At 43.9% G+C, this 12,205-nt stretch overlaps 1 protein-coding gene across 6 annotated transcripts in view; it reads right to left on the bottom strand.

Annotated features, from left to right (window-relative positions):
- MAPKBP1 (mitogen-activated protein kinase binding protein 1) overlaps nucleotides 1-12,205 on the bottom strand; it is a 363,581-nt gene that overhangs the window by 97,345 nt on the left and 254,031 nt on the right. For all 6 annotated transcript variants that reach the window (XM_033951898.1, XM_033951899.1, XM_033951901.1 and 3 more), the window contains exon 20: nucleotides 5,470-5,592. In XM_033951898.1, coding sequence (XP_033807789.1) covers nucleotides 5,470-5,592 — 123 coding nt within the window. The remainder of the gene's footprint in view (nucleotides 1-5,469; nucleotides 5,593-12,205) is intronic.

Consider the following 12,205-nt stretch of genomic DNA (forward strand, 5'->3'; position numbering starts at 1 on the left):
TAAGCCTAACAAAGAAAAGCCTTCTCAGACTTCAGCGGATTCAGAACACCGCAGCTAAACTAATCTTCACAAAAAGCTAATTCGACCACGTCTCCCCGCTTCTGTCTAAGCTTCACTGGCTCCCAGTAATCCTTAGGGTTCACTACAAATGCGCCTGTCTAGCCTTCAAGTCTCTACACGGTATCCTTCCTCCTCTTTTCCCACTATCTTGGATCTCCTCGAATCCTAACTCCACCAAATCTACACACAAAAATTCAAACTATCCTTACCCTCTTTAAAAGGCATATCCCACACAGGAAAACTAGGGACATCCCTCCTCTTCAGGATCACCGAGCTGTGGAACGGCTTTTCTGCCCCGCTTCGGAGTACGACCTCCCTCCATCGCTTCCGAAAACATTTGAAAACCTGGCTTTTTTCTAAATTGTAACTACTCCCCCCCTCTTTGATATGCTAAGTCCCTCTATATTCCTCTTTACTAAGTCCTTCCCCTCTTCATTGGAGTTCCTTTCTATATCAATTCCTGTAAACCGTGTCGAGCTCTACTTTTGTGGAGATGATGCGGTATACAAACTTAAGGTTTAGTTTAGTTTTATTACAATCACCACCCAAGATCTAGCACATTATTTTAAAGAAAAAAAATCATCAAATATCAGAAGCCAATTCAGATCAAATACTGACCTAGACCCTACAGAACCTGATAATATCTTGCCATTTTCAAAATGTGCCCAGTTCTATTTACCATCTATAAGCGACATTCAACGGCTGTTTCAATCCATAAATCTAAAAAGCAATAACTCTGAAATTATCCCATGTCTTAAAACATCTTTTTAATAAGTTATATCCACTTATACATAAAATCATCACCAGCAGCCCAGAAACAGGATTTCTTCCAAAATCCTGGAAACAACAATCCACCCAATTCTCAAAAATCCAAAGGCAAATCATAATGACATCACAAATTTTTAACCAATAGCTAAAATTCTATTCCTAGCAAAATTGACCAAAAAGGTAGTATTCAATCAGATATCCGAATTTATAGATAAAACGGGAGTATTGCATCCTTTAATATTCTTTATTCATTTTTAAAACTTCAATTGTGCACAAAAGATGATGCATTTACATAAATTATTATCATTACAGCACAATATAATCAAACAAGATTCCGGAAATACTACTCAACAGGACACTCGATGATAGGTATGACTACAGCTATCCTTTATTTTTTAGATCATCACCGATCTGTTCTCCTCATATCCATAGACCTTTCTTCCGTATTCGACACCATTGATCACCATCTCCTTATAAAAAGACTGAAATCCATTGGAATTAGTGATACTGTGCTTCAATGGTTTCAGTCTTATTTTTCAGAAAGATCATCAAATGTTATCTTTAATAATTCCACCTCAGACCTGATATCTACCAACTATGGCATCCCACAGGGGTCGATATTATCCTGTTTACTATTTAACATCTTTTTAGCCCCTCTACTGACTCTTTGTCAATCTATTGGGTTTACAACGTTTGCCTACGTGGATGATATTCAACTCCTGCTTCCATTAGACTCATATTCCACAGAGGAATTCCAAAATATCAATAAGAAATTAAGTACAATCTCTGACTGGCTTGATGAAAATAAACTAGTAATGAATACAGTTAAAACTAAAATAATACACTTCCCTTGGAAAGAAGGACTAAAACACCGTCCCAATCAACATAAATAATATCCAATTGCAGGAAGTCACTAAGATTAGAGTTTTAGGGGTTATTCTGGATCAAAAATTGACATATCACAATCAGATTAATTCAGTAGTAAGAGGTTGTTTTCAGAGGTTATGAATGATCAGATCAAATGATGTTTTCTTGGACTCATCATCACTGAATATCCTTGCACATTCGCTGATCATTTCAAAGTTAGATTATTGCAACTTGCTCTATAAAAGAGTAGCTCTTAAAGAAATCCGTTGATTACAACTACAGTGGTGCCTCACACAACGAACTTAATCCGTTCCAGGAGCAAGTTTGTTATGTGAAACGTTCGTTGTGTGAAACGCGTTTTCCCATAAGAATACATGTAAAACAAAATAATTCGTTCTGCAGCATAAAATATGCTAAGATGACATAAAAAAAGATAAATTTTTGGTTATTATTTTTATTTAGATACATCTAAAAACATAATTGTTTTTTAAAACAACACACATTTTTTAAATTTAAAGACAGACTAAGTAGAGTCTAATTTTACAGTGAGAGGGCAGAGTCTCAGCGGCAAAAACTGGGACTTAACTGTCCATTTTTTTTTTTTTCTACCGTGTTTCCCCGATGATAAGGCAGGGCCATCAAATAAGACAGCCCCCCCTTTTTAGAAAAAAATGTAAAATAAGGCACCCCCCCGCAAATAAGCCACCCACCGATACCTGCGCTTACCCGAATCGGGTGGTACGGTGGGTGACTCCGTGTGGTCCCTGGCACCCCCGACACGATCGGGGCAAGAGGGAGCTCAAGCCCTCTGGCCCCCCCGACTCCCCGACACGATCGGGGCAAGAGGGAGCTCAAGCCCTCTTGCCCCCCCCGACTCCCCGACACGATCGGGGCAAGAGGGAGCTCAAGCCCTCTTGCCCCCCCCCCGACTCCCCGACACGATCGGGGCAAGAGGGAGCTCAAGCCCTCTTGCCCCCCCGACTCCCCGACACGATCGGGGCAAGAGGGAGCTCAAGCCCTCTTGCCCCCCCGACTCCCCGACACGATCGGGGCAAAAGGGAGCCCAAGCCCTCTTGCCCCGCCGATTCCCCAACTCCCCGACAATATCGGGCCAGGAGGGAGCCCAAGTCCTCCTGGCCACGGCGACCCCCTAACCCCACCCTGCACTACATTACGGGCAGGAGGGATCCCAGGCCCTCCTGCCCTCGACACAAACCCCCCCTCCCCCCAACGACCGCCCCCCCCCAAGAACCTCCGACCGCCCCCCCAGCCGACCCGCGACCCCCCTGGCCGACCCCCACGACACCCCCAACCCCCTTCCCCGTACCTTTCTGTAGTTGGCCGGACAGACGGGAGCCAAACCCGCCTGTCCGGCAGGCAGCCATCGACGGAATGAGGCCGGATTGGCCCATCCGTCCCAAAGCTCCGCCTACTGGTGGGGCCTAAGGCGCCTGGGCCAATCAGAATAGGCCCGGGAGCCTTAGGTCCCTCCTGGGGGCAGGGCCTGAGGCACATGGTCGGGTTGGGCCCATGTGCCTCAGGCCCCGCCCCCAGGAGGGACCTAAGGCTCCCGGGCCTATTCTGATTGGCCCAGGCGCCTTAGGCCCCACCAGTAGGCGGAGCTATGGGACGGATGGGCCAATCCGGCCTCATTCCGTCGATGGCTGCCTGCCGGACAGGCGGGTTTGGCTCCCGTCTGTCCGGCCAACTACAGAAAGGTACGGGGAAGGGGGTTGGGGGTGTCGTGGGGGTCGGCCAGGGGGGTCGCGGGTCGGCTGGGGGGGCGGTCGGAGGTTCTTGGGGGGGGCGGTCGTTGGGGGGAGGGGGGGTTTGCGTCGAGGGCAGGAGGGCCTGGGATCCCTCCTGCCCGTAATGTAGTGCAGGGTGGGGTTAGGGGGTCGCCGTGGCCAGGAGGACTTGGGCTCCCTCCTGGCCCGATATTGTCGGGGAGTTGGGGAATCGGCGGGGCAAGAGGGCTTGGGCTCCCTTTTGCCCCGATCGTGTCGGGGAGTCGGGGGGGCAAGAGGGCTTGAGCTCCCTTTTGCCCCGATCGTGTCGGGGAGTCGGGGGGGCAAGAGGGCTTGAGCTCCCTCTTGCCCCGATCGTGTCGGGGAGTCGGGGGGGCAAGAGGGCTTGAGCTCCCTCTTGCCCCGATCGTGTCGGGGAGTCGGGGGGGGGGCAAGAGGGCTTGAGCTCCCTCTTGCCCCGATCGTGTCGGGGAGTCGGGGGGGCAAGAGGGAACCAGGCGGAGAGAGGGCAGTTAAGCGCAGTGCCTGCGCGGAAGGATGCAGCTCGGGCGACTTCGTTGTGTGAAACGAAGTTCGTTGTACGGATCAAGACATAAAGTTCGTTGTGCGCAGCGTTCGCTGTGCGAGGCGTCCGTTATGCGAGGCACCACTGTAATTCAAAACACTGCAATTAAAATTATAACAAACAGGAAAAAATTTGATCATGTGACTCCTCTTCTTAAAGAAGCTCATTGGCTTCCAATTGTTCACAGAATCTCCTATAAAATAGCACTATTAACATTCAAAATATTAACAACTAAAGCCCCATCATTCCTAGAAAGGTACATTATTCCATATATTCCTATTAGAAGTTTGAGATCAGAGGACAAAAACCTTCTAGTAATTCCATTGCTTAGCATAGTAAATACAAGACAAGATATGATCTTTGCGGTTAGAGCACCCAGAATATGGAACTCCTTATCATCATTTATTAAGGAAGAAAAATCACTAAGTAAATTTAAAAGACTGTTAAAATGCTGGTTGTACAAGGATGCTTTTGAGACCTAATCATCGGAGTCTCTTTTGATCCCATTCTCTGCATAAACTCACATGTCCTCTGTCTTAAGACTCCGAGAAATTTAATTTAAAAAAAAATTTTAATTTTCTTTTCAATTTTTATCAATACTTTTCAATTTTTTTACCCTCCTTTTGTACTTACCTCTTATGTGTCCTTTACTATGCTTATTATAGTTCTCCCTACTTCCCCTTATGTATCAGTTCGTCATGTTTGTGTGTGTTTGTTGTAGTTAATAATTAAGACCCTGTTTTCAATTGTAAATCGCTTTGAATTCATGATATTGCGATACATCAAAACTTTTAATAAAATTTGAAACTTGGATGTTGTGGATGGGCAGACTGGATGGGCCATTTGGCCGTTATTGGCCATCATGTTTCTACAATATATAATATAAAATATAAAAATATGAATTAGAGCAGTGGTCTCAAACTCGCAGCCCGGGGGCCATATGCGGCCCGCCAGGTACTATTTTCAGGCCCTCGGTATGTTTATCATAATCACAAAAGTAAAATAAAACAGTTTCTTGATCATATGTCTCTTTAGCTATAAATTATATTATTATTAAGACTTAGCCAAAAGGAAAGATTTATAAACTATAAAGAGTTTTTACCTCATGGAAAATTGTCATTTCTTTAATAAGACATTAACTATTTTTTTCTGAGGCCCTCTCCAAGTACCTACAAATCCAAAATGTGGCCCTGCAAAGGATTTGAGTTTGAGACCACCGGAGGGACACACTTTCCCTGTCTATTAGGCTGCCTCTCTTCTGCATCCTAATCTTCTTTTCTTTATCCCAGTGCCTTCTTTATCTGTACCTTCTTCTGTTATTTTTGATAACTCTTGATATCTAAGCCCCTATTCAGGTATTTACTGTATTTGAATGTAACTCACCTTGAGCTAAATCTAAATAAATAAAATCAGTCCCTTTAAAAGGGCAAAGCCACGCATTCTGAACACTTCACCCTTTACCTGATGCTGGTCGTTTTGTGCGGTGTTGCTTTATCTGCCTGTTTCTCTCTCTGCTTCATTTCAGCCAATCGCTGACGCATATTGATCGTCATCTCAGAGCTCAAACGCCAGATAAAAATACAACTGTAAGACAAGGTAATGTAGCCATTTGAGAAAAAGAGATTAGGGATGGTATGCTGAACCATAGGTATTCCATCTGTGCAGATGAGCATACTGCAGAAGATGTCAATCACAGTTTTTCAATTCCTCCTCCTCCTCCACGGTCTCTGCTGCCCCTTCAGTTCATACCAAAGGTGGCGACAACCCTACAGAAGAAGAAAAGAGAAGGAGGGGTATGGGGAATTTCTGACATCAGGCAACTGATCTGCTGAGTATTCACATTTTTATTGTTTTTATATTGTTGATATTAATTGTGCTCATAAGTTTTATAGTATATTATTGTTAGAGATTTTGCTTTGTTTAAGTACTAATGTTAGTAATGCCATTTATCTGGCTTTTCACATTTTCCTTTCTATTGTGAAAATGTCGTGCTTTTTATTCTTTTACAAACCTGTATTGTAGTTTAGAACCACTTGACTCATGATTACTTCTCTACTTAAAAACACAACAATTACCCTATGAATGCTATTTGTAGTAGTGCTGTAGATCCTCAGAGGATTATGACTTTACAAGTTACTCTTACATTAGAAAAGACTTTTTGGAATGATGCAACACGACATATTTTTGATCCTCTGTATTTCTTTGTGGTTATACCTTAATTTACCCTCTTTGAATTGTACTTATGAATTTTACTCATGTTGCTGCGTAGTACTATAAGTATCATTATCTCAGGAGAAGCAGGCAGCATAGTATCACATGTGGATGACATCATCCACGGAGCCCCAGTATAGATAGCTTTAAAAGTGCATTACAAGCTAAACCGGGTGGAACTTGTGCCCGGTGTTCTACCCTGCAAAAATGTTCGATAATCGTCCAGAAACTTCAACATGAAATATTGTTCAGGACCAGCAGGGGCATTGATCAGACTTCAACATCAGCATTGGGAGACATCGCTCCGTCTGGTAAGGCAGTTCAGAGGACGCCAGCTTCCCAACCGGCGTCGCAGGTCACTTTTGCATCGAGTCTCTTGATGCTGACCCAGCAGCGACGACCTCCTTCCGGCTTACCTCAACCTTGAAATGTGCATCCTCATTGAGGTCACCCTCTTCGGGGCAAGCTGCAGCATCAATTGTTACCGGCAAATAAGCCAGAGGTACCGATGCTTTCCTTCTGGGTACAGCTCGATGCGTTGTTCTGAGGGATTTGGGTGATGCTCAACCTAAGTACATGGCTACCAGGTCCTAAGGTACCGCAGCTGGTTCTCCAGAGCGACACTGATGTTCCATGTCTAGGTATCGATCCTCTTACCACTGGTCCAGTTCTTCCACGACAGTTCAATGAGCATCATTCCTCTTTGCATGCTTTGAAGAGAAAACATCGCTCTCTCTCGTTCTTCAAAGAGAAAAAAAACTATGCATCATACTTCTTCCTAGTCATGGGATCGGTACCGGAATCTAAGTAAGCATCAATCTTCTTGACACATTTCTTCGCCAAGGCCTTCATCTGAATTACCGTCTGATTCGATTGAGGACTTCTCTGGGTCTACAACAGAACCTTATGACACTCCTTTAGAAAAGTCTCCCCACAATTACAAGTTGCCTCAATGTTGCTCCAGGCTGAATTCTCCCCAATGCCTGGAACCGGATGCGTTTCTTCTGGATTGGACACACAAGTTTCTTTATGCATTTCCTCCAATCCCTCTCATCTTCGAGACGCTTGTCAAGCTCAAGCAGGAATTGGCTACTATGATTCTGATGCCAACCTCGGTGGGCCAGGCATCTCTGGTTCTCCCTTCTACCTCAGCTCAGTATCAAGGAACCAATGCCTCTTCAGACTTTTCCATATCTTCTCATGGATATCTTCTGCATCTCAATCTACAGGCTTTACACCAGACAGCTTGGTACCTCTCGGATTGACATGGATTGAGGTTCATCTTTCTCATCCTGTCAGACTTATCTTAAAAGCATCATGAAAACAGTCCACACAGCAGTGTTACCAGCAGAAATGGACATGGTTTTCCACTTGGTGTACTTTTCATCATCAAGATGCTATATCCATCTCTATATCTGCAGTATTGGATTTCTTCTACATTTATCCAATTTAGGCCTCAAGACCACTTCGCTTTGAGTTCATCTCAGTATTATGAATGCTTTTCACAGCCCAGGTGATGGTAAACCTCTAACTGCTCATCCTGTTATGTCCAGATTCATTAACAGACCTTTTCAAGGTGAAACCACCCCAGTAGTTGTTTTCTCTAGACTTATGAAGTCTCCTTTTGAACCAATGTGTTCGGCTTATCTGAAATACTTCACTTGGAAAGTGGTTTTTCTCATCTCCCTTACCTCTGGTTGAAGTATAAGTGAACTTCAAGCACTGGTGGCAGATCTACCGTTCACAGTGTTTCATCATGACAAAGTTGTGCTTCACATCCATCCAAAGTTACTTCTAAAAGTAGTTACGAAATATCATTTAAATCGATCTACCATACTTCCAGTGTTCTTCCTAAGCCTCATTCTCGAGAAACAGCTTTTCATACTCTTGACTACTTACAGAGAATTCAGCCACATAGAGCATCTCTTCAACTTTTTGTCTCCTTTGATCCTAATAAGTTGGGACATCCTGTATCCAAGAGAACTATATTTATATTGTTAGCAGTTTGAATCGCTTTCTCTTATGCTCAGGCTGGACTGCAACTAGGAGTTGCATCACAGCCCACAAAGTACGAGCTATGGCAGCTTCATTTGCTTTCTTACGCTCAACTCCTTTTGATGAACTCTGTACAGATGCTACATGGTCCTCAGTTCATACATTCACATTTCACTACTGTCTGGAATTTAATTCCAGATGGGAGGGTCACTTCGGCCAACCAGTCTTGTAAAATTTATTTTCTTAATGGCCAACACTCCCTTCATCCCATGCTAATAAACTATGGAGTCCCACATGTGAGAATATGCCTGCTTGTCCTGGGATAAAGCGCAGTTACTTACCATAATAGGTGTTATCCAGGGACAGCAGGCAGATATTCTCACAACCTACCCACCTTCCCTGGTTGGCTTCTTAGCTTGCTTACAGAACTGAGGAGCCATGAGCCTGTGTCGGGCGAGAAGCCACTCGCTCATGCGCAGTGTGGGCAATTTGCGAACTTTCTTAAGTTCTTAAAGTGGCAACACACTTTTAAAGCGGTTTGTACCGGGGCTCCATGGATGACGTTACCCACATGTGAGAATATCTGCCTACTGTCCCTGGATAACACCTGTTACGGTAAGTAACTGTGCTTTATGAGATTTTGCTAAACTTCAATATTTTCTTTGCCTTTGTCTAATAACACTTTTCTACGGGAAGAACTGATTGTAGATCTTGTGCATCTTTTAAATTTGTCCCGTTGTATTTTCTGAACAGGGATGCCTAAAGCAGGTTATAGGCCTGTCAAGTTAGGCCGTGCTTTTATTTTCTATTATTTGCCGACAAATCTTTTGTTTATTTTAATGCTTCAGTTTTATTTTGAGCTTGCCTCCTGCACCAAACCAGAAAACAACAATATGTCCTGTGTGCATTTATTGCTTTCTTAACTCTCTATATTCTAGTTCTCATATTATTATGCATAATCATACTTATTGATTCTTATTTGATGCTGACTTTGCATTTATTTCAAATTCCTTTGCACTTATTTCTAGACTTCTATGCCTGTCACTTCTTTGTTCATGAGACCTTTTCTAAGTTTGGTAATATTAGTGTTTTTCTATTTTAGGAAAATGTAGGGAGTCTGATATTTTTCAGATACCTGTGTTTTTCAGTTCTTTTCTCTTAGCTATACTTTCTTTCTTTACCTTTTATAGGCTTGTGTTTTTACCTGAGTGGATCAATTTTCTCACTATTACCTCTGTAGGTTAAAGTTTAGTTTCTGTTTTGCTTTGAGTGTGTTTGGCCTATGACTAGTGTACCCTGAAGGTAGAACAGACATTTTATGCACATCTGCCAACACTGGGCAAGAGTGTTGTATGTTTTTCCTGAATTCTTTTTCTTGATCAGCAAAACTACATAATTTACTTAAGGAGAGTTATCGAAGACAGAGGATGGGTTTTCTTGGCTTTCTGCCTGGGAGGCCAAGCATACTATAGGTAAGAGGCCTACTGGGCACATTTAGAGGCCTGGTAATTGTTTTCCTGGTTATTTGTTATAACATGTCCTGTCTCCTATTATAGGAGACATGTATTTGCAGAAAGTGATTATAAGCTGCACCTGATCCAGAGGCCTGGCTCTGCTCAGAGCCATACTGTAAGCCACAACGAGAAGACCAGGAGTGACCACATCTCCTGCGTGGAGGTGCAGGGTGTGGTCAAGATTAAATCTGATCCCTCGCCTTCCGAGTCCCTGTCCGATTGAGCAACAGAGTCAGGAATAGCCTTTTTTCTCATGGAAGAAGAGCTTTGAATGTCCAGAGAGGCATGAGCGCTGGGCCACTCACCCGTGGACTTAACCGGTGGTATCTCTGCCTTGTGCATAAGCCTGCCAGAGGAGATTAATAAACTCTGGAGTAAAGGTCTGAGAGGACAAATCTCCTTGCCCCTTAGAAACATGATGGCAGATAAAGGCCAAATTACCATTATCTCTTCCTCTCTCTAAGAAATCCCACATGCCTATCCCACGATTTCTTGAATTCAGACACAGTCTTTGTCTCCACCACCTGTTCTGGGAGACTGTTTCACGCATCCACCACCCTTTCTGTAAAAAAAGTATTTCCTTAGATTACTCCTGAGCCTCTTAACTTCATCCTATGCCCTCTCATTTCAGAGCTTCCTTTCAAATGAAAGACTCGACTCATGCGCATTTACACCACATAGGATTTAAATGTCTCTATCATATCTCCCCTCTCTCGCTTTTCCTCCAAAGTATATATATTGAGATCTTTAAGTCTGTCACCATACTACTTATGATGAAGACCACACACCATTTTAGTAGCCTTTCTCTGGACTGACTCCATCCTTTTTAAATCCTTTTGAAGGTGCGATCTCCAGAATTGTACACAATATTCTAAATTAGATCTCACCAGAGTCTTAGGATGGAGTAATAATTTTTTCTTGGACTGCGAAGCATCTATGCTCTTACGGTGCGCATGGCCATTGTCCGGGGGGAATGAACCACCTTCTGGCACCCCCATCTGCTTTTTTCCAGTCCTCATGGCCTGTGGAGAGGCTAAGCCCAAAGCTCCCACCCTTCCATCCGTGCCTCATGGCACAGGGGTGCTCCTCAGCCACCCATCCAGTGCAAATAAGGCATGATATATAGGTATTAGGCTTTGAGGACTTCATCCTTTCAATTTTGAGGCAAAAGAAGGTGTTTTAAAGGAGTTGGAGAACTTAGAAAAAAAATTTGGAAATCCAAGATGGCCACTGTGGCAGTGTTTTGGCGCCAAAAAATGGGTTAAAAACGCTTCAGTGCTGACCAAAAACCACAAAAAATTGGATTTTAGAGGAGGGGGACCAAAGACCTAACTGCAGAAACAGTTAAAATGCAGTTTTCAAGACCTCTCTCCTTCCCCCCCCCAATTTTCCCTATAGGCTATCACAATCTGTACTCACAGACTATGTGCTAAATGTTGCAGCTTGCTTCTTCTCTGCCTCAAATTGCTAGTCAGCTGCCATGCTGGAATTTTCAGGCTGCCAGTCTGACTGATCCTCCCCCAGGCCGCAACAGACACAGAAAAGGAGGGGTGATTCAAAGCTGCAGCCATCACTGTGAGCACACCAAATTACACTATTGATGCCTAACAGCCTGAACTCAAGCTCCTGACCAAGTCAAGGACATGAGTAAGTGCCGAGAGCCTGGAACCCTGAGCTCCACAAATCTTCAATTGGATGTCTGTACAGGTCCCGAAGGATATACCTGCCTGCTGCAGACTGAAATGCCTGCTCCTCTCCAAGCAGGCACCACAGTTCCTTGAAGTCATGTAAAAAACTGCAAATGGATCAAAAACCAAAAAAAGTAACTGCAAAAGAAATAAATAGAGCAGATCAGACCTTCATGCTTGTCTGCAAAAGGAAGAACTGAAAAGGGTGGGGGGAGCAGAGACTGTAGAGGAGGAGTTGAAAAGCTGTAAGTAACATCTTCTACAGTATACTTGTGAGCACAGATGGAGTACCCAATGGTTCAGCACACCATCCCTATTGCACTGGAACATAAGTTATCGTAGCAATTCAAACACTGAACATTTTTCATAAATACGACGTTAGAATTAAGGTCTATGAAGCATTTTTAAAGTAAAAAGGGAACAATCACATGGCAAGGAGAGAAGGGTTCAAAATAACAACAACAAAAACTGTGTGTGTGTGTGTATGTATACACACACACACACACACACACACACACAGGCCCTGATTCTCTAAAAGTGCGTCCCGATTTTAGGCAGCTGTAGGCGTCCTACAGCTGTCTAATCAGCCAATCGGGATGCACGTTTTTTAAAAAAAAATGCTCCCCAGGCAGGCCGCCTATATTGAAGGCGAGGCCCGCAAGACACCTAGGCCCTGATTCTGTATAGGACGCCCGGGAGAGGCGTCCTATTCAGAATCGGCCTAAACTAAACCCCGATTCTGTAACCGGCGTCCATGTTACAGACGCGGGTTAGAGAATCGGGTTAGAT

This window comes from Geotrypetes seraphini, chromosome 7 (genome assembly GCF_902459505.1).
Source record: "Geotrypetes seraphini chromosome 7, aGeoSer1.1, whole genome shotgun sequence".
NCBI lineage: Eukaryota > Metazoa > Chordata > Amphibia > Gymnophiona > Dermophiidae > Geotrypetes > Geotrypetes seraphini.